At 60.6% G+C, this 26,706-nt stretch overlaps 2 protein-coding genes across 5 annotated transcripts in view; one reads left to right on the plus strand and one right to left on the minus strand.

Annotated features, from left to right (window-relative positions):
• DRC1 (dynein regulatory complex subunit 1) overlaps positions 1-1,650 on the plus strand; it is a 41,780-nt gene extending 40,130 nt beyond the window's left edge. For 2 of the 3 annotated variants that reach the window (XM_032391623.1, XM_032391626.1), the window contains one exon: positions 139-1,119. In XM_032391623.1, coding sequence (XP_032247514.1) covers positions 139-349 — 211 coding nt within the window. In that variant the 3' untranslated portion in view covers positions 350-1,119. Of the gene's footprint in view, positions 1-138; positions 1,120-1,449 lie in introns of those variants that run through there. The other variant, XM_032391625.1, reaches the window with a different exon arrangement.
• Positions 1,651-2,446: 796 nt separating this feature from the next.
• The window catches only part of OTOF (otoferlin), a 92,635-nt gene continuing 68,375 nt past the window's right edge, over positions 2,447-26,706 (minus strand). Inside the window, exons 12-46 of one of the 2 annotated variants that reach the window (XM_032391664.1) lie at positions 25,777-25,936; positions 25,311-25,497; positions 24,537-24,723; positions 22,968-23,191; positions 22,396-22,504; positions 21,684-21,864; positions 21,445-21,565; positions 20,746-20,846; positions 20,535-20,625; positions 20,270-20,386; positions 19,792-19,944; positions 19,264-19,453; positions 19,033-19,157; positions 18,516-18,650; positions 17,652-17,813; positions 17,334-17,453; positions 16,710-16,871; positions 16,428-16,590; positions 15,780-15,850; positions 14,280-14,309; positions 13,722-13,853; positions 11,880-11,946; positions 10,934-11,070; positions 10,685-10,819; positions 10,198-10,335; positions 9,534-9,661; positions 9,243-9,413; positions 8,484-8,644; positions 7,588-7,730; positions 7,113-7,201; positions 5,694-5,792; positions 5,328-5,569; positions 5,064-5,242; positions 4,862-4,962; positions 2,447-3,222 (exon numbers count right to left, since the gene is read on the minus strand). In XM_032391664.1, the coding sequence (XP_032247555.1) occupies positions 3,042-3,222; positions 4,862-4,962; positions 5,064-5,242; positions 5,328-5,569; positions 5,694-5,792; positions 7,113-7,201; positions 7,588-7,730; positions 8,484-8,644; positions 9,243-9,413; positions 9,534-9,661; positions 10,198-10,335; positions 10,685-10,819; positions 10,934-11,070; positions 11,880-11,946; positions 13,722-13,853; positions 14,280-14,309; positions 15,780-15,850; positions 16,428-16,590; positions 16,710-16,871; positions 17,334-17,453; positions 17,652-17,813; positions 18,516-18,650; positions 19,033-19,157; positions 19,264-19,453; positions 19,792-19,944; positions 20,270-20,386; positions 20,535-20,625; positions 20,746-20,846; positions 21,445-21,565; positions 21,684-21,864; positions 22,396-22,504; positions 22,968-23,191; positions 24,537-24,723; positions 25,311-25,497; positions 25,777-25,936 (4,892 nt within the window). In that variant the 3' untranslated portion in view covers positions 2,447-3,041. Of the gene's footprint in view, positions 3,223-4,861; positions 4,963-5,063; positions 5,243-5,327; positions 5,570-5,693; positions 5,793-7,112; positions 7,202-7,587; positions 7,731-8,483; positions 8,645-9,242; positions 9,414-9,533; positions 9,662-10,197; positions 10,336-10,684; positions 10,820-10,933; positions 11,071-11,879; positions 11,947-13,721; positions 13,854-14,279; positions 14,310-15,779; positions 15,911-16,427; positions 16,591-16,709; positions 16,872-17,333; positions 17,454-17,651; positions 17,814-18,515; positions 18,651-19,032; positions 19,158-19,263; positions 19,454-19,791; positions 19,945-20,269; positions 20,387-20,534; positions 20,626-20,745; positions 20,847-21,444; positions 21,566-21,683; positions 21,865-22,395; positions 22,505-22,967; positions 23,192-24,536; positions 24,724-25,310; positions 25,498-25,776; positions 25,937-26,706 lie in introns of both variants that reach the window. The other variant, XM_032391663.1, reaches the window with a different exon arrangement.

Genomic DNA, 26,706 nt, shown 5'->3' on the forward strand with positions numbered 1-26,706 from the left:
GGCAGCTTGCGCTGGGGGGCGAGGCTTCTGGGCTCCTCTTCCCCTCCAACCAGAACAGAAACCCAGAGATCCTGGCCCCTCCTTGGCGGAGAATGGAGGAGGATCCAGTGAGCCTCTAACTGATTTTTCTGCCCAAAGCCTCATCCTGACCCAGAGGGCCAAGCTGCTGATAGAAAACAACTCGCTGGAGCAGCAGAACACAGAGCTCCAGATGCTGCTTCAAAAGTATCTAGATTCCAAGGTGGGTGACAGGGAGGCTCCGACGAGGGTAGGCAGGAGGCTGGGGGAGGCAGTGGGGCTGCTCTTAGGAAATGAGTCTCTTCCCTCACTAGAAGCAAGGGAGCGTTGAGATGTGACATAAAATATCAACAGTCGTACCTCAGGTTGGGACAGAATGACCGGGCAAGGGAGTGGACATTGCCTGAAGCGTCCTCCTGGACATCTGGGCTGTAATAGCGCCCCTCGGATGCCGTGGTCTTTGGTGCCCGCTCCTTGCTGGACCGTCCTCGGAAGCAGGGCCGAAGGCTGTGATGACGTCACAGGCCACAGGGCCCTTCCTCATGAAATTTCGTCTTTGCTCCTAACCCCTCTGTGAAGTCGATAGGGCACAGGCGATTCTCCCAAAAAGGAGAATCAAAACTGGGAGACCCTGTGACGTGCCCAGAGCCCTGGGCTCTTCCCACTCTGCCGGCCAGGTTGTCCGGCCTGGGATATGACATGGCGAGAGGAAGCTCCAAGTGGGACAGATAGTCCCTGGCCCCCACTCTTGATCACTCCAGTGATGGTTGGGGCAACTCCGCCATGGCCTGCGGGAGAAGAAGTCCCACCGTCTCTGCTCCGAAGGTTCGAATCCATTCGTCGCACAGTTGCTGACTCGGCTCCCCTAGTGTGGACTCCTTCACGTGGCGCTGAGGCCGTGGGCCTCGACACACCGGGCTGAGGGTAGGCCCTCCGTCACCCGCTGTGTGTGGGAGAGGTGACCGAGGCCAGCCACAAGCCCAGGAACGGGGAGTGTGGCCCTGCCGTGGTCGCGGGCCCCAGGCCACAGCCGAACAGAGGATGTGGTGAGCCTTGGTGTGACGGACACGAGGGCTGTGTGGCCCACGCTTTCGTCCGTGCTGCCGCGCACAGGGGGATGGGGAGGTGCGGGGAGGGCAGGGCTGGACAGGTGCAGGGAGACGGGGGGTTTAAGAGAGTGGCTCAGGGCAGAGGTTCGGAAGGTCACCAGAGGTTAGCTGGCTGGAGCACAGGCCGACCCAAAGCCGTGGGACTTCTCTTCCGAAGGAAGGCGGACTGCGGGCTTTCCCAGCGCCCGGACGCGCGTGGGGAGCGAGTGCTTGCCGAGGGCCGGAGCCCTGAGGAGAGCCCACACGAGCACCTGCCCCCCCGAGGCCATGAAGAGGGAGGGCCCCGGGGAAAAGGTGATGAGCTGGACTCTTTCTTTTCCAGATAAACTCTGAACTGCAAGTTCCACCAACTCAGGTGTTCCGGGTACCCACAAAATAGAGCCGGGCCTCGGAAGGCTGCCGTGTTACGGTGCGTGTGGTGCTGGCACGTGTCACCCGGGCACCTGCCTGGGGCCACCCTGGACTTGCCAGAGCTGCCGTGATGGGGCCTGTCAAAAGAAGGCCGAGCGGTTACCTGTATCCTGCCGTCATGATTAAAGTCTCTAAAGAGTTGTGGCTGAATCTCTTCAAAGAGCTCAGGTCCCCTGAGCTACTGGCCCTTGACCCCACCTCATGTCATGAGGAGACTTTGTCCCCACCTCAGACCGTGGTAGAACAGGCCTGTCACTGTGGGACTGAGCTTAGGCCAGTGGCATGGGACTCACTTCTTGCTTTTGGGGGCAACGGGTGGTCTATGAGTGGAGGCTGGAGCTTTTGGGGCTCCTGCAGGGCCGGTGTGGAGCCCAAGGCGGGGCTTAAACTCCTAACCTGAGATCAAGCCCTGAGCTGAGATCAAGAATTGGCTGCTAAGCAACTGAGCCTCCCACGTGCCCTGCGCTCTTAAGCCTTCAGACTGTCCTTGGGCCTGCAGGACCCTTTTGGTGAGCTTTTGGGGTCCCCGTTTCCACCTGGTACAGTGTGAGGCTCTTCCCGTGGGCAGCCTGGGCAGGTGGCCCAGTGCCTTAAGCCCTCCCTGAACCCTGGGCCACGAGGCTATCCAAAGGGGAAGAGCCGGAGGGGCCCAGCTGGTGCTGAGTTTGCCAACCTCAGAGGGCTCACAGACCCTGGGCCCCTATACTGGTCCCCCCACTTGGCCAAATGCAGACTTCTCAGCTCAGTGTTTAATTCCTTTTATTAAGAGAAAAATCACCACTCAAGAAAGGAACAACAGCCACCAGAAACCCAGCTCTCAGGGCAAGTACCCCCTCCCATCCTGGCCTCCATGAGGGCCTGGCAGGGCAGGCGGGCACAGGGGGGGTGGGGGGGCACCGGGGCTCACTCTCACTGCTCGTCATCTGGGCTTCTGAGCGCGGGACTGGGCAGAGGGAGCTCTGGGAAGCGATAAAAACCCACCGGCAGGGCAGGGACGGGGCTTGTGCACCCACCACGGCAGCTCCCTGGGCAGGAGGAGGCGGCACTCGGGAGGGCCGCAGGGCGGAGGCAGCCACCGCCACACCCTTCGTGGGGAGGGTCAGGCCCACGTGTGCAGAACAAAGACGGGTGGTGTGGCTGCCCTCGCGAGATTCTGTGGGGGAGGGAGGGTGATGCTTTTTGCTTGTTCATTCTTTTTATAGCTCTGGGCACTCGCTAATTCTCAGTGAATTCCATTAAAGCTTTACTCCTCCACTGGAAGGCCTGGGGGGGTTCTGGGGTGGCCTTACCCGAGCCAGGGGTGCCCCAGCCAGGAGGGGCAGGACCCCACTCCTTCTCACCCTTCCCACTCCACAGGCAGGGACCAGATGGGTGGCACGGGGCAAGCAACAGGCTTGGGAGGGAGGAGGAGAGGGGCCGGGTCACCGGCCGAGCAAGCAGGAGGCAGGCTTCTGGGAGCTGAGGCCACGGGGGGGGCCACTGGGCTTCCTGCGCTGTGGGGCTTCACGCCCCGAGCAGCTTCTTGACCATGTAGCCGGGGAGGCTGTAGAGGAAGAGGGCCAGCAGCAGCAGCCCCAGCAGTGCCAGCACGATCTTGATGATGAGCCACTTGTACCGCGTGCAGATGAGGTACTTGATGGACTTGAGCGGGTTGAGGAACCAGACGAAGGCCGTGTCGGGCCGGCTGGGGACAGAGGGGGAGCCGCGGTCAGGCAGTGGGCCTCTCAAGCTCTCCCCCTTTCTGAGAACATGAGCGTCGGTCCCCAGGGGGCCCCGCCGAGGGTCTGAGGAGCCCCTGCGGGATGCACTCCGCTCGCTGCCCTGCCTTCCGCACAGCCCTGGCCAGGACGTGCTGCCTGTCGGTGGTGTTACGAAAACAGGAGGGTTTATAAGACGTCAAGAGAGAAAATTCAAGTACTGAATAGGCTTTTTTCAAACTCCTGTCCCAGCAACCCCCTCCAGAACCTTCGGGGCGGAGTGCGGCTCCAGCGCAGGGCACCTGCTTTCCAAGCCCGGCGGTGATGGGCAAGCGAGGCCCCTGTCTGAGCCTCAGTTTCCTTACTTACACAGCAGGGTTAATGGCGACCCTGCCTTCGGGGCTGGTGCGGGGCAGGGCGAGGAAGTGAACGCGCCGGGCTAGGCCCCCCGGCCCCCCAGGCTGCTCAGCAGATGGCACCTGCTAAGCTGGGGGGACGGGATGGACACCCTTCCCGGGCCACACGGCGGAAAACGGCTCCGGGCTGCGAGGTGGGGGCCGGTGGGAACTGGCTGCGAGAACCCGACTGCTGGCGAGTCCTGGCCAAACCCTTCCCCGTCCCCCGTCCACATGCCAACTGCTTTCTGCCAGTGGCACCGGCGTAGAGCCTGTCATTCTGCCACGAGGACAGGAAGCGGTGTCCGGCCCAGAACGCTGGGCCGGGAATGTGAAAACCTAGGCTGGGTCTCAGCTCTGATCTGCTCGGTGACCTTAGGCAAGTTGCCGTGCCTCTCTGGCCCAGTCCGCACTCACGTACGACAGTCCCTCGGGTTCTGAGAGCCCAGGGGACCGTTTGGCGGCTTGGGAGTTGGCGTGTGCGTGCACGTGTGCATCCATGTGTGTGCGCGCACGTGTGCCTCCGTGTGTGTGCGCGTGCACGCGGGGGCGCCGCCTGCTTAAGCTCGGCGGCCCGCGGTCCGGAGGGACAAGTGAGGAGCCCCGGAGCCAGCAGGAGGCCAGGCGCAGGGCCCCGGCGCCTTGTTGGCCGGGCAGCCGGCACGGAGCAGAGGACGAGGGCGAGCAGGAGCGGCAGCAGGAGTGTGAGCAGCGGTACGTGCGCCACAGGAAGGAGCGGCCGACCGGAGAGGCTTCAAGAACCCCAAGCAGCTCGCGTCTGGCCGCAGCGGCAACGGGGCCGAGGCAGCGCGGACAAAGGACGCGGAGGACGAAGGCTCCGGCTGTGGCAGGGGCCTCGCAGCCGGGGCGGGGGGGCCCCTGGGCTGAGTGTGTGCACTTCTGGGCGCCTCCCCCGCCAGCAGGGCCGCCCGGCGCCCCCCACTCCACGGCCGCCGCCGCCGCTTCTGGCAAAACTAGGGAGAGCGTTAACTCTGCGAGGCGGGGCCTTCCCCGGAGAGGCGTCGCTCTCCTGCAAAGGTGGCCCATGCTTTGGTTCAGAGGGCAGCGTGGATTCCAGGGTGCAGCACACAGGACAGGGGGCTGCCCTGCCCAGCAAGGGACAGAGAGCGCAGAGGTGCCTGCAGGGCCGGAGCAAGAAGGCCAGAAGGTTCCGGCCCCGCCTTCCCGCTCCCGTGGCCCCAGAGACCGGCGTGGCCGGCAGCACACTCACTTGGGTTTCTCTAGGGGGTCAGGTTCATTGCGGGCCAGGCCCACAGGACTCTTCTCTGCCTCCTCGGCCGTCAGTAGATGCAGCTCTGCCTCCACCTTGCCCTGCAGAATGGAAGGGGCCCGGCGCTCAGGCCGCGCGCTGGGCCCTCAGCACCCTAGCCGCGCCCAGCCCTGCCCTCTGCCCGAGCAGCCGTGGTCCCCACCGTGAGCTCGAGCTCGTCATTCTCATTGCGGGCCAGGAGGGGCCACCAGCCTTTGACGCGCTTCTGCTTGAAGATGGAAACCAGGGGCACGTCCACCTCCCCCATGGCCATCTCCATGGTGCACAGCTTGGCTGTCTTTGCGCCCCGAGGAAAGCGGTTCAGGTCCAGCTCGATGGCCCCTGTGGCAGCCTTGCAGTCAGCTCTGACGACCCTCCCCGGGCTGGGCTCCCCCTGCCCGCCCCCCTCCCTTCCCCAGCCCTGCACCCAGGAAGTCGTCCGCGGAGAAGTGGTCGGCGTCCCAGATCTGCAGGGTGAGCCGCGCGGGGATCTTGTACTCCGTCTCGTCCCAGGAGAACATGGACTCCTTCTTGGAGATGACAATCTTTTCCTCAGCAGCCAGGTAGTCGAAGGGGAACAGGTAGCGCCAGTTGAAGTTGCCCTCGCCGGTGAGGGAGTGATAGTGGACATCCGTGTCCTGCTTGTCCTCCTGCTGGCCCTTCAGCCACCTGCCAGGTGCCATCGGCTCCAGAACGGGGGGCCACCCGTAGGGAGCCCCCTCCCTCCTCGCCTGCCTCCCAGGAAGGTGGGCTCACCCCCCTCCCTGCCCCAGCCCGGTGCCCTCTCACCCACCCCCGCACAAAAATGTCGCTGGACTTCTCCCCAGTGAAGAAGTCATCGTCCTCCAGGACCACCTCGTCCGTGTTCCACACGATGACGCGGAGCTCATACCTGGGCAGGGGAGAGGCTGCCTCGCAGTCTGGGGGTGGGGGCTGCCCCAGGGTCTTGGGGTGCAGATGGGGCAGGTAACCGAGGGGAGTCCTAGGGACTCGGGGTGAGCCAGGTTGGGGTGGAGAGAGCTGATTCAGGGAAGGGGGCGAGGAGGGGGAGCTGAGGGGACAGGGGGATGTTGGGGCCCTGGTGAGGGAGGGAGGGTCACGGGCCAGCACAGCTGCTGTGAGGAGAGCCCTAGGGGAAGCCCGACTGGCCGGCATGCCAGGACCCAGAGCACACTCCTGGACAGGGAGGCTGACCCAGGGCTGCTGCTGGGGGCTGCTGAGCACGATCCCGGTCTCCAGAGGCCAGAAGACCCTCCCGCTCTAACACAAGTGCACATTTAAGCCCAGCAGCTGGCAGGGGACACCCATGGAATCTGGTTTCCTTTATGCCCTTGTCCCTGAAGAGGATTTTTCCCTTTGAAGTGTAATTGTCATTGCAAATCGGTGGTTACATTTCAACCATTAGGAGGAAGGTTGAGTCACCCCCTCCACGTCGCTTGGAGCGCTGCTCTCCCTGGAGTTAGGGCGTTACACCCTGACTACAAGTCCCGGGGGACACAATGGGGTGAGGTGTCCCCTAGTGGCCGGCCCTGGGACAGCACACTCGGGACCTCGGGCCTGGAGGCTATTCCAGGCAGAATTTGCTCTAGAATGGCAGGACTCAGCGCAAAAAGGAAATGCGGGACCCCTTGTTAAAAAATTAAGAATTTAAATATTGCCATCTTGAAATAAGCGTGGGGCCCCTCTGAGTGTGCGGGGTCTGTGCTGCTTCTCCACCCAGGCAGTTGGCCCTGGTTCCAGGCCCTGAGGAGGTCAGAACTGGCAGCAACTCCGTCCTGCCATTTTACAGATGGCAAAACTGAGGACCAGGGAGGCAACGTGACCTGGCCAGGGTCAAGTGGGAGAGGCCGGCGGCTCGGGCCCTGGCGGCTACCACCCTTGCGCCTCACTCCTGCATATCTCCTCGGCAGGGCTTACTGACAGCCTGGAGTGGGGACAACGCACAGCAGGCTCAGGGCTAGTGGCCGCTGTGGGGATGACCGTCCACAGGAGGGCGCTAGCGAGTGCGCATCGGCTCCCGGCCTCACCGACCGCACCCAGGGTGTGGCTCTGCCTCGGCCAAGGGGACCCCCCCCACCGGGCCGGCCCCACCGCCGGCTCCAAGGGTTGCTCCGATCCCCCGACCAGGCCACAGGGGAAGCACCGCTAAGGTGTGGGTGATCCGAGCCTGGGGCCCCGACAGGAAGGCAGGCTGTGGAGGGGTGGGGCTCACTTCTTGGGCTTCCGGGGGGAGATGTCCAGAGGCGTCCCGGGGGCCGGCATGTCCATGGGGAACATGTCCACCCACAGCTCCAGGCGGCCCTGCGGACGAGGGGGCGTGGCAGGTCTCCCCACGGACTCCCCCCTGCCCGGGAAGGCCAGCTCTCTTCTCCACCCACTCCCCCAACCTTTGTTCCCTCAGGACCCAGTTCCCCAGTTTCATCCTTGGGTGCCAGAATTCCTACGCCATCACCAATAGCCAGTCACAGCTTCCAGGGGAGACAGCCCAGGGCTGCCCCTGAGCCGATGTGACTCGCTCAAAGCGAAGACACGGGCCACTGGCGTCGCTGTGAGGGGCCACGGTGGGGAAGCGCCTGCCAGGCTTTGGGGAATGTGGTGAACAGTGAGGATCCATTTTTATGGACTCAGGTTGGGACTCCCTGATCCCGGGTACCAAAGAACCTCAGATCTCGGCCTGCGAGCGTCACCTGCTCGATGCCTGGCTTGTCAGGGTTGAGCAGCGGCCGAGTCTCCACATGTTCGGGCACCAGGCGGCAGCCCACGCGGGGGATGTCCTCCCAGTGCCTCAGGGCACACAGCGCCACGTGCTCGTCTGTCGGCTTCCTCTGACCTGTGGGTGCCGGTGGGTCAGCGGCACACACGGCCTCAGCAGAACAGGAAACCTGTGCTGGGCTAGACTCAGGGGCACAAAGAGGCCCTGGAGCCATCACCTGTCCATCTATCTCCTTTTTACTGTTGGGGAAACTGAGGCACAGGGGGAGAACTGGCTTGCCCAAGTTCTCAGCTGCCCCATAGGGCCCAGCGAGACCTGTGTTCCTGGGTTTGCTCTGCCTGGGAAACCTGACCAGAGAATCCCGCTGGGCCGTGAGGGCAGGGAGGGCAGGAATCCACTTCCTGGCCCAGTGCCCTGAAGGCGGCCAGCAAGAGTTCCTCAGCACACATGTCTCCCCATTCTCTGGGAAGTGCCACATGGGCAAGGGAGTGGTGAGGGCCCAGGGCTTGGAGTCAGAGAGATCTGGGCCCACACCTCACTCTGCCTCTGAAGAGCCATGTGACTTTGGCCAAGTCACTGAAACACTTTGGGTCTCAGTGTCCTCATCTGCAGAATGGGGGGAACCTTCCTACCCTGCAGGAATTCTGAGAGTCTCCCTCTCAAACAAGAAGACAAGTGGGCAGGTGCCATGTAGGATGGGGCAGAAGGGCAGAGGCTGGGCAGACAGGAATGGGACTCTAGGCTGATGGGCAGAGGGTCTAAGGAGACCCCCGTCTAGGCCTCGAGGTCCTGCCACAGGGAAGTGTGGGTTCCTCTTGGCCTCTGGCTCCCCCCTCCCGCCCCCCGTGGCTGTGTCCAGAGCCCTGTTACCATTCTCATCCTCCATCTCAGAGGGCCCAGTGAAGACACGGTTGGACACCTTCACTCTCCCAGGGGGCCCAAAATGGGGGCCGTCCACCTTGCTCTCCTTGCAGAGGCGGGTCAGAATCTGGCTGGGCTTCATGGGGTCCCGCCAGATATTGTAGCCATGTCTGTGGGAGGGGGCACACAGGCTTCGTGGGGCTCAGGTGCAGCTGGGCCCATCCCCAGGTGGGAACTGGTTCCAGGCGGTTCTCTTAAGTTGGCTGCTCCCCCATGTCAGCAAGTGGACCCCACCTGAGACACTAGGGCTGCTGGAGGCTGCTCCCTCCGACCCCAGGCTCCAGCCTCACATGCCTAGTGTGCAAGCATGAGCTTTCAGCCTCCCCCAGCATAACCCAACCCATTCCCCGGCTGTGCCCTCTCCTCTGGCACTTCGAAGACTCCCATGAGGACACTGAAAGCCAGAGAGGGTAGGGGTGTGACGAGAGTCACGCAGCCTATCAGTGGCAGAGGCTGGCCAGATCCCTGCGGACTCTAGAGCAGTGCCGCCTCTCCTCCCAGCCCCGCTTCTCTCCTGGCCCAGCCTCCTCTGTCCTGGAATCCCCTGGCTCTCTCCTCTCTTAAAATCTGTGGTCTGCCCGGAGCCTGTAGGGAAGGCGGCCTGGCCGGGGACAGAAACCGTCCTAGAGCCACCTTCCCAAATCACAATCTCTGATCTTGACCTCAGAGTCAAGACGCAGCAGGCCCGCCCCGCCCCGCCCCACGCACAGGGAGTAGGCCTGGGCGATGCCACACGTGGCGCGGTGCTTGCTGTAGAAGCGATTCTCCAGGTCGATCTTGGTTTCCCCAATGAGGTCGTCGGTGCCTACCAGATCCCAGTCATACACGGCCACCGTCAGCATGGATTCCATGGGGAAGGAGGCCTCGATGTCAAAGGACCTGGCGGGGTGGGGGTTAGAAGGGCTGAAGCTCAGGGTGGGGTAGGGTGGGTGGGGAGCGGGGCTGGGGGAGCCGGGGCGGGGTGGGAGTGGGGGCATGTGGGACACCAGGAGGCCTTACTTCCCAAAGACAGGGTTGAGCTGCTTGGAGATATAGTTCTCCTTGTCGCGGATGTCTGTCTTGCCCAGCCGGATGGCGATGTAGGGGTCGGCTTTGCCATTGATGTCTGCGGGGTGCAGGTCCGTGGCCTGGGATGGGGGAGGGGTGCTCCTGAGCAGGCTCCCCACACACCCTGCTCATCTTCCAGTGCCCTCACCCCCCCCTCCCTGATGGTCCCATGATGGCAGAGGGTGCGAACGCTGGACCAGAGACAGGAGACTTGCTGTGTGACCCTGGGCAAGTCACTGCCTGTCTCAGGTCTTGGCTTCCTCCTCTATAAAAGGTGGGAACTAAGGGCGCCTGGGTGGCTCAGTTGGTTAAGCGTCTGCCCTTGGCGCAGGTCATGATCCCGGGGTCTGGATCTAGCCCCGTGTCTGGCTCTCTGCTCTGCGGGGAGTCTGCTTCTCCCTCTCCTTCTGCCCCTCCCCCCTGCACGTGCACGTGCGCGCTCTCTCTCTCAAATAAATAAATAAAATCTTAAAAAAAAAAAAAGAAAAAGGTGGGAACTAGACCAGATGACCTTTCTGGTGTCTCCCAGTGGGGGCTGTCACTTTGCAGCTGCTTTAGCTCCCCCTGGGCAGGGGGACTGGGAGACTATGGGGAGAGGATCTGAGGGGAGTCTTACCCTGACCACATAGACTCGGACCAGCACATTGATGGGGTCATTGCTGGGGATGCCCTGGAACATGCCATAGGTGGGGTCGTAGCCGGCTTCCCGGGACACGTCCTCTGGGAGTGGTACTTTGTACACACAGAGGGAGCCCTGGGGCAAGGCAGGGGGGTCAGGGTGCAGTTCCCACAGGCATTCAAAACTGCACTGAGGGTCTGCACCCTGCTGCTCCGGGCCTTAACCCTTTAGTTGCTGGATCAGAGGGAAGCTCCGGGGTTCTGGAGGGAGGGGGCCAGGGCAATGTTGAGGGTGGGGCACTCAGGGTAGATGCTCTTTTTTTTTTTTATCAGCATAGAAATACTGTCATATTTTACCAATCAGTGTAGCTGACAGTTCCACCTGACTGTCAGTCCTGGGCTTGGGGCTCGGGGTGGGGATAAGCGCTGGCCGGGGAGGGCGGTGGCTCAGGGCTCAGGGCCTGGGCGCACGTCCTTCGCCTGACCTTGAACCGGCCCACGATGCGCTCCTCCTCCGTGGAGCCATCCTCGTCATCGCCTGTCTTGCCCCGCAGCAGGTTGAAAGTATGCAGCCAGTCCTCAAAGTTGTCGAACTCGGACTCCAGTTCCTTGGGGTACACCTGAGCCAGGCCGGGGGACAAGGCATGACCACTGGCCTCTGTCGTACCCCATCTGCCACCTGCTGCCCCAAGCAGGACCCCAGGCCCCTGCTGGGTCTGCTCCCAGACCCTCACCTTAAGCTCATCAATCTTGGGTTTCTTCTTCTCAGGGGCCTCAGAACCCTGGCCAGGGCCGGGGCTCTGGGTCCTCTTTTTCTTCTCTTCCTTTGCTGCCTTTGCCTTCTCCTTGCCCTTCATCGGCCCCTTCAGGCCTGGCCAGAACCAGAAAAGGAGGTCCTGGTCAGTTTGGGGCAGAAACGATGGAGCAGGAAGTTCTGGGTTGGAGACCCAGATCCACTGCTAACTTATTTTGCTAATTTGACTTTTCAGGGCTCTGTGTACTCATCTGTAAACCGCAGACAATACTTCCTGGCACGCCTGCCTCACACGGGTGCAGGGCACCCAGAAAGCCACCCTGGGACCGCGTACAGACTGCTGCCACGCCCTCTGGCCCCGGAGAGCAGGGAAGGAGCCTGGGTCTTGAGTCAGGAGGCCTGAGCTGCACAGCCCTGGGCCAGCTCACTCTCCTCTCTGGCCTCAATGTCTGTCAATTCAGAGGGCTGTTCTCTATCAGCATTTCCCAAACTACAGTCAGTGGAACACCAGCTGTAGATGTTCTTGGAATGTTTTAGAAGAAAGGATACATTGTGGTTAGATAAGCTGGTGAAATATTTTATACCGTATCTTCCATTTAGAGACTTATATTAGCCTTTGCATATTAAAGGCACTGGGAAGTCCTGTGCCAAAAGACCTGTTTAATCCATTTGACCAAAGAATCCTCTTTTCCCTCTGGAATAGCCATTAACAGGGTTCCATGGAAAAGGTCTGGAAAATGCTGGAGCTCTGGGCTCCCTTCCAGCTCTGATGTTCTGTGGCTCTAAATGTCTGTTCCTCACTGTGGCCGCTGAACTGGTCCGAGCACAAGCCACTCCAGATGAGGGCCTACGCCTGCCCCTGGTGCCCAGAGATGGCTGGTGATAGGAGGCGGGGACCCCCCCACTCTGGCAGTTCCCAGGCTCACCCTCAGTGTTGTCCACCTCCTCCTTCTCCTCCAAGTCAATGCCTGAGGCCTCTTGCTGTCGAAGTTGCTGACAAAAGCGGTGAAGAAGAGGGAAGGTGGGCTTCTTGGGGAGGCTTTTGACCCCATACTGTGGTCTCAGACCAGTCTTAAATACTTAGAAATTCTTTTCAGGCATCTGTGTGGCTCAGTTGGTTAAGCGTCTGCCTTCGGCTCAAGTCATGATCTCGGGGTTCTGGGATTGAGTCTCGGGGTCCTGGGATCAAGCCCCGAGTCTGGCTCCCTGCTCAGCGGGGAACTTGCTTCTCCCTCTCCCTCTGCCCCGCCCCCTGGCTCATGCTGTCTCTCTCTCAAACAAATAAATAAAATCTTTTTAAAAAAAGAGACAGAAACACTTTCCTACTGGGGTTCAAACTCATCATGTGGTCTGTGTAAGTGGGTTAAAAGAAGTTTATGATGTGTACAGTATGACTAACTGCAGTCAGGAGTTTATGGTTCTTTAAATTGTGTATCATTTAAAAATAAAATGCACTTTAATGTTGATTCTTAGTGGTATTATTCTTTTTTTAATGTGGAAAAGTAACTGAATCAGTGTTTTCTTTCCCCAAAGTCCATCCCACCTGCTGGAAACCAAATCACGGGGTTTTAACCAGGGCGCCACCTGGTGGCAGCCTGTGCAAATTATAGGAGTAGAGACAAGGAGACAACAGGCCGCCCCTTGGAGCTCCAGCCCGGCCAGCTTGAATCCAGCTGGGAAAAGGTACGACTAGACGACCCCCAATTATCTGCCCTCCTGCTCTTTAGAAGTTTTTCTGGACACACAGGCATGTAGCCCGAGATTACATTTCCCAGGCTCCCCTGCAGCTAGGTGTGGCTGAGGGACTAGATCCTGGCCAACATGAGTGGAAACGATATGTGCAGGTTCTGGGTTGGGCCCTTAAGAGGAAAGGAGTGTGCTTCCACTTCTTCTCTTTACCCCTTCCTGTGCTCTGGTATTAGGAGCTGAGGGTGCGCCATCTCCAACCACACAGACGCCAGCAACAAGCGGCAGAGTCATAGTATCTGCCACCATGATGTCCCCGTACCAGCCTAACGCCACTCTCTGAGACATTATGTGAGAAAGAAAGAAGCGTCTGTCTTCTTCACACCCATCTAACTTGCCACAGCAGCTTAGCCGGCTAAACTAACGTGGACGGTAAACATCACCCACAGCGTGGGTCACAGAAAGGGTCTGGGGAGGAGAGAGGTGGCTGGATCAGCTCTGGTCCTACCGAGGAAACACACCACAGGCATACGTCCCTTCTGGTCAGCTGGTAAGTCAGGGAGTGCCCTGAGCTGGGTAGGCAGGGTGGAGAGAGAGAAACGAGGAAGAGGAGAAATGCACTTTCTGGAATGTGCGATCAGCCTCAGCAGGCAGAAGCTGCGTGCACACAGTAGGGGAAGAACATTCCACGGCCACAATGGCAGAGATGTGTAGAGCAAAGCAGTATGAAGAGGTGCAAGTCCTACCAAGAAATCATTGCTCCCTTTGGGCCTCCCACAGTACCTAGGATGGTGTCTGACTCATCATATACACTGAGGAGATGTTTGTGGTATAAAAGAGTGACGACAAGAGAAAACCTAGCCAGGGAAGGTAGACTGGACCGCCATCTTGGAAAAGATGGGTCCTGAGTAGAACTTCAAGGATGTGAGACAAATCCGTACTAAGCTCATGTTAATGCAGTGGGGAACGAGCTCTGGTGGGGAATGGGAAAGAAGCTGGATAGGAGGGGCTGATGTGGGGTTGGGGTCAACTCCCCTAGCCCTACTCCTCCTTGGCAACCCAGCCCAGGCCTGAGGCCTTACCTCCTTCATGGTATCAATGGAAGCAAAGTACTTGGACCACCAGTCCAGCATGCTCTCATCTGGCTCATCTTCCTCTGGCTCTTCTGAGCTGCCCTTTTTCTTCTTTTTCTTCTTCTCCTTCTCCTCATCAGCCTGGAGGGTTGGCCAGGTCCAGAATCCTGCCTACAGCCCTGCTCCCTGGCCATTCTCTGACCCTGGACCATCCAAGGGTCCCCCATCCCTTCTGACTATTTACTTCTGGGAAGCCCTAGACTCCATGAGGCTCCTGGGGGTGACCAATGTCAAAGGGGCGGGGCCTTGTTTTGTGGAGGAGGATACCACAGCCCAGAGAGGGTCATGACTTGCCAATTCAAGCTGCTGGCCAAGGCACCACTGGCACTCGGGGGCTTGGCTGCCTGAGTACATCTCTCCCTCTGCCTCTTTGGAGGAGTGTGCTGGTCCCAAGCATCCGGGGCCTGGGGAGTGGCTCAGTCCCTGATGCAGGGCCCCTTGGCCTGATACCCTATGCCATTGTAGGGTTCTCTCTCCCCAAAGCCCCCAGATGGCCCCCACACTCACCACATCCACCTTGATGACGGCATCAGAAGACTGCAGAGGGGAACCAAGGAGATGGGGACAGAATTAGCCACCAGGGGTCTGAAGTGGCAGGCAGGCGCCCAGCCAGGAGAGAGAAGGGTGAGAGCTGAGAGGGGGCTCATGCACGGACGTTCTCTGTGTGAGCCCCTGTGCTCTGCGGGCTTAGCCCGACAAGAACCTACTGCCTGATGAGCCTGAGAAAGGTCTGGTTCGCAGATGTTTCTCCTCAGACCTTCGAGGGTGGTGGTCCTCCACCCTGGCTGTGTGCTAGACTCACAGGGGGCTTTTACAAACTATCAGTGCCAGGTCTCCGCTGAGTCCCAAGGTGGGGGCGGGGCACCTGCATAGTTGTAACTTCCCAGATGTCTTCAATGGGCATTCAGGCTTGGACAGGGAGACTGACCCATATGCAGCAGGAGTTCGGTAATGTTGGCTAGACAGGGTCAAATCCAACTCTACTCCCCCCCCCCCCCCCCCCCCCCGCCCACTTACCAGGGCAAGAACCTTAAAATGTAGTGGATGCACATACAACTGCATAGTTGTGAAAACACCCACCAGAGCCCAGGGTCTGGGTGATGATGGGGAAGCTCTTTTTCATTGATGGTCTGAAATTAGGGGGCTCTCCCCTGGCCCCAGGAGGAGCCCTCAGGGAGAGGTTCAGGAGGGTGGGAGCTGAGGCGGCCAGCCCTGGAACAGTGAGCTTTCCTGGTAGTGCTCCCCTCCCCTGAGAACCGTGCTCACTGCTAACTCAGCCAGCTGCTGGGGACCCTCTGGGGTCAAGGACTGTGGGCCCAGGCAAGGTCATTCAGACCAAACCCAGACCTCAGAAGCTAGGAGGTGCCCCAGGCTGTGTGAAGGACTTGAGGTCAGGAATGGGGTGGAGAGAATGTGGTAGGGAGGAAGCCCACATCTGGCCCCTGGGGTCTCCTTCCCACTCTCCCCTGCAGACACCATCTCTGCATCTAAATCCCAGATGACAGGGTTCCCTCCGGCAGATAAATGGCCCTAGTGTCCCAAACCAAGAGGAATAAAGGAGCTTCCACCTGAAAATCCTTCCCCAGCCCAGGCCTAGGGAGATTGGTTTGTGAATGGCCAGGATGGAAAACCAGGGAGCCTGTGGAAAGAACACTGGTGTGGAATGCAAGGAATCTACTGCATGAACATAAGGTGTTTGTTGGAGTAAAAACAATCACAGGCTATTCCCTCAGACGGTTACTGCTCTGTCGCTCATCCACGCACACCCCGCACTCGTGCACGTGTGCACGTCCATGTGCTCACTGAGGCCCACGCAGAGTGGACAGTCTTGCTTTCCAGGACAGAGCGAGGATGGGCTGCTTGCACACGTAGCCAGGGTTAGCCCTCCACCATGACGCGCCATGGGTTGGGGGGCCCAGGGCTGTGGGCCAAAGGAGGCGGCCCTGCTCCTGAGAAGCGTCACCCAGGCCCAGCTGGCGTGGGACTGAGCCCGGGTGCGTGCCTTACCGCGTCCAGCTTCACCATGGTCTCCAGCTTCTGGACGGGCACCTCCGGCTCCATGTTCACCACGACCTCCCCTGGGGGGCGAGAGGAGAGGCCCCCGTTGCACAGCACACGGCCATCCTGGAGGACCCTGACTGGACAGAGAGATGCACAGACAGGCAGGCAGACAGGGAGGAACAGCAATGACAGGGAGAGTCAGAGGTGGTTGGAAGGACCAGAGGCCTAAAGCTGATTCTGGAGCTTTCTGAGGCAAGAGAGAGGGACAGGGCAGTTGAGAGAGAAAAGACAGGCCTAAGGAGGGGGAGAACGCGAGCCAGAGGGAAGGCTGAGCTGCCGTGGAGTGAAACAGTGGAGGCTGGGCCGGGAGGGAGGCTGGAAGGGAGGCCTGGGTCTCATGCGTGAACCAGCAGAGGAAGCTACCTGCCCTCAGGCTCTCGAAGAGCATGTCCGGTTCTGGCCCTTTCTGGCTCTAGAGTGATGGGCAGCCAGAGGCAGCTTGTCCCCCAGGAAGGGGCCTCTCCTGGCCTCCCCCATGCCTACTCGGGGATGCCCGTGCGTAGCCAGCCGGCGGCTCTGTGGCCTGGACTGTGGGCAGGAGCTCCTCCCGTGGGCCGAGTGGAGCCAGGCCCGGGCTTTGGGGAGTGGCCGTACCCGTGGTGTTCCAGCTGGGAGCCGAGCAGTCTGGGGGCCTGTAGATGAAGCGCCGCAGAGAGCTGACGGCATGGGAGCCCACCAGGGTGTAGCGGCCAAAGGCCCGGCAGTCCACCACTCGGATGTTCAGGGGCGGGTGCAACAGCTCATTCTCTGGGAGGTCCTGGGGGGGGCGGGGTTGAGCAAGGGCAACCTGGGCTCAAGGCGGGGCACAGTGGGGCCACCCCCAGCCACACCGGCCACACCCCACTCTGCCTGGCTATGCCCAGGGCCTGCACCCACCACTTCAAACCACTTGACGAGGGTGTTGAAGTTGGGGTTCTTCTTGTAATTGTGGATCAGGGACGACTGCACCCCCTTCCCTGCACACTCGATGTCTACCCGTGGCCGGTCCACCTGGGCCAAGTTCACCCGCTTCAGGTCTCGCAGGCCCCAGAATAGCACCTGGGTGGAGAGAGGGGAGCCCTGTAGTCAGTGGGGCCAGTGGAGGGTGGGCTGGGCCACCTGAGGAGGAGCTTGGTGGGGGTGGGCAGCAAGTCAGGAGGGGCAGGGCCACAGAGCTGATGAGAGGCCAGTGTCCTTGCAAGCAGCTCCAGGGTGTGAGTGGATGTGGGGGCACAGACGGGAGGGCCGGGAAGGTCCTGGAATGACACAGTGTGACTCAGTGCGGACCGGGCAGGCGCCTGGCTCTGCCACTGGCTCTGGGTGTGATTTTGGACAAGTCAGTTCCCTTCCAAGGCCCTCAGTCTCCTTGTCTGAAAAATGAGGAGTGGTCTGAGGTCGCCGAAGACCCCCTGATGTCCACAGTGTGATGTGTGCATGTGGCCCTGATGGGAAGACAGTGGAGGGGGCAAGGAAGCCAGAAGACGGCAGGGCCTGGAGGACCCCGACGGAGCCCTCATGTACCTCGACTCGGTATTTGCTGAGCACGGGCCGGATGCCCACGGGCACAGGCATGATGGGACCTCGGTCCATGTCCATGGGGCCGTTGATGGGTGGCAGGTCCGCCTTCCCCGCTGGCCCAATCTGGGGAATGGGAGTCATAGTGTCACGCTCTCCTTCCCCATAAGTTGTCAGGGGCAATGGGGAGACAGGGAAGGCCAACGCTCCAGGCCCTGAGACCCACGCCCCAGCTTCAGTCAAACTGGCCTCCCAGCAGGATGGGGAGGAGAGCAGCCCCGGCCCCCAGCCCCTGGCCCCCCGGGCCCGGCCTGTGGCCCCCACCTGCAGCAGCTCGAAGGCAGCCAGCAGGTCGCCGGCCGTGGCATTGCCGCGGAAGATCTGGTAGTACTCGAGCTGTGGTGGGAAGCGGGGCGAGCAGTACGCCTCGTTGGCCATTTTCACCAGGGGCTTGGCGAAGGTCCGGCCCATGAAGTCGGCTTTTCCCTGATATGACAAATAACCAAGGTGGCCTCCCAGCACTTGAGTTTACTGTGCATGTTCACACCTGGGATCAGTCCTCACCATAGCCCCAGGAGCTAAGGGGTGGGTGTGATCACCCCATTTTACAGATGGGGAAAACCAAGTCTTGGGGCCCACGGCAGACTTGCTCAGGGCCATGCTGGCAGCGAAAGGCAGATGCAGGACTCAGGACTAGCAGTGAGATCTTCCTGTCTCTAGTCCAGAGCTCTCAGGGTATCCCGGTAGCTGGAGGGGTGGCTCCCCAGCTCTGGAGGGGTCCCCTTCATCCTTTCCTTCTCTACCCCAGAGTTCCCATGGAGAACTGTGAGGCTGTTACTGACTGCGGCAGTGTGGGCAGGGCTTGGGAGACCCAGGAGTTTGGGAAGGCTGATAACAGCAGGACTTGCTGGCACGATGACTCTGGGCCTGAGCTGGGTGGGTCTGTCTGTGGCAGGAGCAGGGGACACCCTGCTCCTTCCTGAGATCCCAGAGGCCCACGGCATCAGGAAGGGGTCAGGCTGCAGTGACAGGACAGGAGACACCTGGGTCTGCTGGAGGGGCTGGTCAGCAGCCCCCACTCCCAGCTTCCCAGCAGGCACTTTAGCTGAGGAGCTCTGGGGCTAGCCAGGTGAGGTGTGGAGTGCAGGGCTGAAGGCGGAGCTCCCTGGTGCCTGAGCCCGCCCGTACCATGGCGTCCTGGTCGTAGATCTCGATGACAATGATGGGGGGATCATCCCGCAACTCATGGGCTTCACCGTATAGCTCCAGGTTGTCGAACACCAGCATCTGGTCCCAGGTGGGGCACAGAGTCTCATTCAGTACCTGCAGCATGGGGCGGGGCGGGGGGGGGGGGGGGTAGATGGGTAATAAGTGGTGGTGTGTGGGCAGATACGTGAGCAGTAGTCACCCCAGGTTACTGCGGCTTCCAGAGACTCCGAGGACAGGAGTATCATGGTCCCTGACTCTTCCCGAAAGCTTAAAATGAAGGTGACCATGAGGTTGGCTCCCAGGTCCCCCACCCCCACGTCTTTCCTTTCTTCTGTGTCGAATGTAACCACAATTAAAGCCTTTACCAGTGTGGCCCGGGCCTGCAGATATCTGCAAGGCTGTCCTCTAAGGATCTGGGGTGCTGGCCGATCTGTTTTCTGGGTCCCGCACGCTCAGGGGCTTCCCAGGACTCCTCCCTCCTCCCGTGGGCCCTCACCTCTGTGCACTGACTCTGGTTGATGAAGAAGACACGGGCGAAGGGGTCCGAGAGGCCACTGCTGTCGGCAGCAAAGAGGCTGCGAGCCTGGTACATGTGGGCTCGGAGCTGGAAGGCCTGCTTCTCTGCGGGGGAGAGCAGGCTGAGGCTCCGGACAGGCGGCCCTCCCACTGCCCTCCCGGAGTGAGGGCTGCCAGCCCAGCCCGGCCTGGCCCAGGGGGCCTCACTCACTGGTGTAGACCAGGCTGATGGGTGGGAAGGAGTGCAGGCCCAGGCCCTGGGCTGCCTTGACCTCCTCGAAGCCACAGGGCAGGCCGCACAGGAAGTCCTTGCGCTGCTTGCTGAGACCCAGCCACAGGTACAGCTCCAGCTTGGCCTGCACTGTCCAGCCCGCTGAGCCGAAGCCCCGCTTGCCTGGCAGCTGCGGGTGGGGGTGCGGTCAGCTGCTGGGCCCACGGGGTGAGGAAGGGGTGGGGGCCTCGGTGGGAGCTGCCCCTGCCCCTCCACAGCCAGCCCCCTGGGCTGGGGGTGGGGGTGGGAAGAGTGCGGAGGGGGATGGGCAGGGCCGTGCCATCTGGCCCCCTCCCCCCCTCCCTATTCTCTCTCCAGCTCTTCTCCAAGCACCTGCTACTTGAGGGCTCCACCCCGTCAGCTCAGGCCTGCCAGACCCAGAGGTGGGGAGGTTGATCCCTTAAAAGAAGCCAGGTGCAAACCCCAGCCCCCAGCCCCACCCCCCAAGTCTCACTCCCCTTTTGGCACCTTGAGGAAGAGCGTCTTGACCTTGGCGCAGTCCTTGCCCAGCTCCTCCTCAACGATGGAGAAGAGCAGGTCCTTGGAGGGCACCCGGGCGTAAGCGATGCGCTTGTTGTTGCTCATCATCCAGATGAAGACGTCGGGGATGCTGTGCTGGGGCTGGGGTCAGCGGGGTGGGGGCCGCTGAGGGAGGGGTCCTGCCACGTGGCTAGGGCCCCCAGAGCCTGACTGACCCTCAGGGCCTCTGCCAGAGGGCCAGGCCTGGGCCTGCAGAGGGAAGGGCCCCGGTGCTGGGTCTTCCTTCACCTCCCACATGACAGGAGGAAGGGCTTGTTCACCTCAGTCCCCCAGGGGCTGTCAGAGCAGGAGGGGCTTCTAGGTGGTCCTGTCCAGTCCCTTCCTATGTGGCAACCCCCTCCCCGCTCGAGTCACTCGGGTTTGGGGGCTGGGCATCCCCTCTCTGCGTGCTGATGAGGGGGCACACCTCGTCTGCCAGGAAGCGCAGCTTCTGCAGGAAATTCTGGCAGAGCCTCAGCTTGTCCCGCACCGTGTGTCTCTTCACCTGTGCCCGCAGGGTCTTGGCCTGCTGTCCCATGCTCTCCTGCAGGGGAGCGGGGTGTGTGGGAGAGGGGCTCAGGCCACACCGCACAACTGAGGGGGCTGACCTGGCGGCTGCGACCTCAGAGGCCAATGTCCCCCCACCTCGGGCACCCTCCCCTGATCCCCCATGTGGTCCAGCATGTCCTCACCAGCTCCCGCATGCAGGACTTGAGGCGCTCCCGGTCCAGCCTGGTGCGGGATGCGTGGCCCTGGTCCTTGTCAGCGAGGGACAGGAAGCGGCTGGGGGACCCGGGGAGCAGCGCTCAGAGGAGCCCACCAGCCAGCAGCAGGCCTGTAGACACCTCCTTCCCTGCCCAGCCCCCCACTTCCAGCCCCTCGCCCCCCACCCTTTCCTCTCACTAGCAGCCACAGCTGAACTCCTCCAGGACGCCCCGCAGGCGACGCTCGGGGTAGGACTTCTCTGTCTTGATCATCTCCTGCACGTCGTTCAGGCCTTCTTCCTGTGGACCAGGAGTGAGGGTGCATGCTGAGCCATAGCTCCCCAACCTCAACCTCCCCAGCTGACTCCCCCCATTCATCAGGGAAAGGAAGGGCTAGCGACCTGGGACCCCTCACTAGCGCCATGCCCCCCACCCCATGTCCCACCACCATACAGAAACCAATTCCCCAGGTTCTGTCTCTTCCAGAAGGAAGAAGCCACCTCTGGGCTGTGGGCCTGTGGTCCCAGTGGACTCACTGGGGCTGGGCAGAAGTCAGGGCTAGATGGGGGTGGGGGTGCAGTGCCGGCCGGAGACAGAGGGGTTGGCCAGCCTCCTCCAGGGAACACCAGGACGGGATGGGCTAGGATTCCCAGACTCCACTCCAGGTAGTCCTCAGGCCCCCCACCCACTCCTGGGACATGGGGGCAGGGATAGGACCAGAGGTCATGCTGGGGCTATTCCAGCAGTCCTCACCCTTGCCCCCTATTCCCCCATGGCAAGCTGCTGGGCAGACTGCCTAGTGTGTTGCAGGGGAGGCTTCCAAGCTAGGCGAGGGCTTCCGAAGCACCCCCCACCCCCTGCCTTCCCCTCCTCCCTCCCACCCCCGCCTGGCCCTGACCAGCTTGTCGGCGATGTGGTCCATAATGTTGGCATTGTAGAGGCGACGGCGCTGGTCCGGCCACCAGCTCTTGATGTAGACGCAGGGCTTGCAATCCAGGTAGGGCAGATGAAAGTAGTTCCTGCGGGGGAGCAGGTGAGAAGTTGAGGACTGGGGCGCGGGCAGGTGGGAGGCCAGGCCATGAGAGGATGGGAGGCAGCAGGCAAGGCCTCTCAGGACCCTCCATCCACCTGGCTCACCTGTCGGTGATCTGAGGCCGCATGGGTGGGGTGGAGGACACTGAGGCCAGGTCCCCACTCTCATCAGCTTCGTCGTCACTTGAGTTTTGGATCAGATCAACTTCTTCCTCATCCCCAGGCTCCTTCCGAGGCCGAGGCCTCTGGGGCCGAGACAGGCCATCAACTTCATTCCCATAGTTACCTGGAGGCAGAAGGGTGTACGCAAGGGCCTAGAATCCTTTCCCCCCAGGCTCCTGCCCTCTTATCCGGGTGCTGCTTTGGGTTTATGGGAAGGAAGGAAGGGGGCAAGGAGTGGGGAAGGTGCCTGGAGTCTGTACCAGCTTGGACACAACAGAACACTAGCCAGAGGAAGGTGCCCATGGCCTCTACCCCGTGCAAAGACCTCGCTAGGAGCCCTGATGACCACTGAGCTCAAGGTCCAGCCTAGGACATGGCCTGGATCCCTACTCTCTCCCCTTTCCCTTCTGCAGGGAAGCCTTCTTTCTTCCCCATATACCGAACACAGCTCAGCCCTGTAGGTGTGTGCACTAAGGAACTGCTGTGGGCGTGTGTGCACGCTCTCATGTGAACACTGTGTGCTATGCGGGTGCTTGAGGACACGTGAAGGAAAGTGGTCAAGGTTTCCCTCCTTCTAGGCCCGTGGTGTGGGGCCTAGCCATTACCACCCAGCAGCCCCCAGGCCTGAAGACCCCACTGTGAGCCCAGCACTCACCTATGGTGACCTCAAAGGTGATGGGCTTGTCTCCATTTTTCCGGTCGATCATTGAGGCTTCTAGGAAGGCTCCAAATAAAAAGAATTCTTCCATTTTCCCTGTGCAGCTCTGTGGGGAAGTGGTACAAACCATCCTCAAACCTTAGCAGGGATGTTGGGCCTGGGGCCAGGCCCCCTGCTACTGTCTTACAGAGAGGCCCTTTGGGCCACTGGGGGCGGACATCCCACCCCTTTGTGCAGCCAAGCAGCCCAGACCCTGAAGGCCTAAATCCTTTTGCCCTCCAGCCTGGATATCCCTGAAAGGGACAACCATGGCCAGGAACAGGGCAGAGAGGAGGCTCCATCTTGGGACCTGCAGGCAGAGTGCAGGCATAGGCAGTGGGAGGGGACAGAGGTCCCCACGAGGGGCAGAGTGTGGGCCCCTGCTTCCTGGGGAAGGAGGCCTCATCATGGGGTCTTGCCCTCTGAGGCAGACAGGGCAGCAACAGGGAGAGCCCCGGCCTAGGCTGCCATGGTGGGAAGGGCGCTGAGCTGGGGGCTCTGGAGGACAGCCCAGCCCCCTGGGGCCTCACCTCCGAGACGGGCGTGGCCTGCTCCACCCGCACCTCCGTGGAGCTGGTGAGCTCGGGGTTGGAGGTGTCCAGGATCTCCACAGCCAGGCCCAGCATGAGGCGGGCGCGGAACGACACGCCCTCACCCAGGCCCTCATTCAGGTCCTGGTGCTCGTCCAGCAGGGTGTAGTTGCGTGTGGAGCCGTACATGTTCACCCAGGCCGGGCCCAGTGTGGGCAGGAAGCCTGTGGGCCACGGGGACAGGGACGAGGGGCTCATGGGGGTGGTGGAAACTCTTTTGGGGGCTCGGGCTTGCAGCTCCCAGTTGCTGAGCCGAGAACCCCATGCCTTGCTCAGTGAAACACTCAAGATGGGAGAAAGCCTGTGGGCCAGTGAGTGGCTGACGGGAGGCCCTAGGGATGCTCACATCTGCTCTGTGTGGGCAGGCGTGGGGCAGCCTCCTCGTTTGCGCAGAGCGCTTCCCGGGTCAGGCTCCCTGCCTCCTGGTCCGCCTACAACCTGCCCTATTTGAAGGACAGATGCCCGCTCCCCTCAGGCTCCTCAGCCTGGCCTTCTGGCCCTTGTGATCTCCCACCCTGCCAATGCAGACCCTTCCCCTCCTCTCCAAAGATCCTCTCTCTGTCCGCCTGTGTTACACTTCCCCCGTGAGGCCGGCCCGATTCCTAGTCCCAGCTGACTTCTCCCGCTGTTGGTCTTTGCTGTCTCATCTGTAACGTGGGTCCGATTCTGCGGCATGTGCTATGTTTGTTTGGTTTTTGTTCTGCCTGGCTTAGAAAAGAATTACGGCACTTAAAAAACTCAAGATATACTTTATATAATATAAAATTCACTATTTAAAAATGTGCACTGCAGTGGTTTTTAGTATATTCACTCTGTTGTAGAACCATCACCCGATTCCATCGCCCCCCAAAGAAACCCTGTACCTGTTAGCAGTTAGTCCTGGGTCTCCTCCCCCACCCCGCCCCTGGCAACCACTAGTCTCCTTTCTGTCTCTGTGGATTTGCCTATTCTGGACAGTTCCTATAAATGGAGTCATAGAACATGTGGCCTTTTGTGCCTCTGGCCTTAGGCTTTGAGCATGTGATGGCACATCCACCTCCCTAGTCCCCAGTGAGCACCATGAGGACAGGAGTGGATGCTTATCTTGCTCTACCTCCCTGGTGCCCAGCGCCTGGGTCCTAGAAAGGGTCAGTCCCACAAGGCCGCAGACAGGACTATGGCAGCAGACCACGCATATGTGAAACGTATGTGTATACACACACAGCACACACCATCATTATTTCCAATTCACAGATGGGAAAACAGGCCCAGAGATCACACAGCTACTAACTGTCAGAGCTGAGGTTCAAATCCAGGCAGCCTCACTCAGGCAGGCCCTGGCAGCTCGGTGCAGACCTGAGCCATGACCTTCCACCTCCCTTTGAGGGGGAGGGCACAGCAGACCAAGCCCTCACAATGGCCAGGGCCTTTCGGGAAGAGGTGGGGATGGTGGAGGTGGTGTGAGGGGGCAGGTCTCACGGACTCCTGCCCTCAGTGCCCTTGCCCCGCCTCCAGTCTCCTGCTGCTGACCTTTGTCTCCATCGTTGGAAATCTTGCGCAGGTCAATGAAGTGGGTGCCGATGGCCACGTCGTTGACCTTGTCTGAGTCCCGGATCTGCACCTTCATGCGTTTGCAGAGTGGGGGGAACAGGTCTGTAAAGACGACCTGCTCATTCCACAGGGGCTCGTAGCTGCTCTTCTGCACTGAAGTCTTGCCCTGGTGGGAGGGAGTGAGGGTTTGTGTGTGTGTGTGTGTGTGTGTGTGTGTGCATGTCCGCATATGTGTGGGGTGTGTATGTGATATGTATCAGTGTGTGTAGTCATGTGTGTATGTGTATGTGTGGGGTATGTGTGTATATATATATATATATTTAATTTTTTATTTAAATTCAATTAGGTTAACATATAGTACGTTATTAGTTTCAGGGGTAGACTTTAGTGACTCATCAGTTGCATACAACACCCAGTGCTCGTGTGCGTGTGCGTGTGCGTGTGCATGTGCGTGCACTTATGTCCTGCAGGCACTCTCCCCACACCAGCCTCTCAGACTCGCCTCCCTTTCAGGGCTCCTGCCTTAGCTCTTGGTCTATAGGACGCAGAAGCAGGCAGGATCCCCTAAGGCTGGACCCCCTCCGGCTGGAGCTCCCCTCCCCTCTCATCTCCGCGAATGCACCAGGGGATCGAAGGTGTCACCTGGCTTCTGATTCTGCCTCACATCCACCTCCAGTCCCCATCCTCCAATCACTCTGTACCTCGAATGCCTGCTACCCCAAACCCAGCCTCCTGCATCCTGCACCCCAATACCTTCTGGCCAGCAAAGAAGACTTGCACATAGGGGTCGACCAGGTCCTTGTTCTCACCAATGAAAGCCTTCTTCACATTGGCCATGAGGCTGGTGTTCATGCGGGGCAGCCCCTCTGCTCGGTAAATTTTCACGTAGAATCGGGCCCACTGGCGTTCAGGGGGCACCCCCTCGGGGAGCAGCAAGTTCCTGCCGGCACATAGAGCTAGGGCCGTGGTGGCCAGAATTGGTGCACCCCAGTCCTGCCCTGGCATCTGCATACCCTTGGGGCCTGGGACAGTCTCCATGAACTCCTCCCCCGCCCTGCCCTCGGTCCTTCTTGGAGGAGCTGGGCTGTCTGGGAGTAGGTGGGGATAAGGGTAAAGGGAGGGAGGGGGGTCTGTGTGCCAAGTCCACCCCAAGGGCTCTCTTTGGGGGAAGGGAGGGCTGGGTCAGGTCTCCAGGGGCTGGGGCAGATGGGAGCCTCACCCCTCAATGTCATCCTCATCGGTCTCGTTGGCCTTGTGGGGCGTCTTGATGTTGTCCCCCTTGCCCACCACGGCGACGTCACACTTCACATAGCCCTTCAGCCCAGCAGAGATGTCGTCGGGGTCTGACAGGATGGCCCACTTGTGGTGGAACTGGTGCTCTGCAGGGGTGATGAGCGGGGACTGCACCTGCCATCCTGGGGCAGGCTGCAGAGCTGAGCATCTTTTTGGCCCCTGGTCCCCAGAATGGCCAGGAGGAGACAGAGGCCCCCAGAGGGGCGAGCAGCTGGGGAAAGGTCCCACATCCAGGTGTGTGTTTGTGACTTTGAAGCTGGAAACTTCCAACCCTCCTGCCCCCACCCCTGCAGACCACCTGCACACAGCTGCCAGACAGAACCTTCAGAGAGGCTCCCCCTCCCTCACTCTTCCGTTCAAATGTCTGCAGCTTGTCAGTGCTTGGGGTACAGACCACCGACCTTAGTGTGGTCTGTGAGGCCTCCTGATTCAGCTGGGCCCGGCTCACTCCGCTCATCCCACCCCGCCCCTGTGCTCCTGCTGGGCCCAGCTGCTTACTTCCCTCGGAACAACTGGAGTCCCTGTTCAGAGCCCCCTGCCTTTATGGCTGCCGGTCTTTGAGCTTGGAAGGGCCTCCTTCCTCCCCCTTCCCCCATCCAAACTTCTCAGACACCTGCCCGGGAAGGCTGGTCAGGCTGGGGAGGTGGCTAGCACCCTGGACCTCCTCTATGATCTCCCAGACGGAGGCTGTGGCCTTGAACGACCCCTCCTCATCTCCAGCAGAGAGACTTAGTGAGTGAGCAGGGTCCTGCTGCTGTCTCTGCTGGTGCAAACGTGGTCCTGCAGGGTGAGTCCCCCAGGAAACCCTTCCAGCCCCGCAAGATACTGACACCAGTCCAGACTCCCAGCAGCACCC

Source organism: Phoca vitulina, unplaced genomic scaffold (genome assembly GCF_004348235.1).
Source record: "Phoca vitulina isolate PV1807 unplaced genomic scaffold, GSC_HSeal_1.0 scaffold63, whole genome shotgun sequence".
Classification (NCBI taxonomy): domain Eukaryota; kingdom Metazoa; phylum Chordata; class Mammalia; order Carnivora; family Phocidae; genus Phoca; species Phoca vitulina.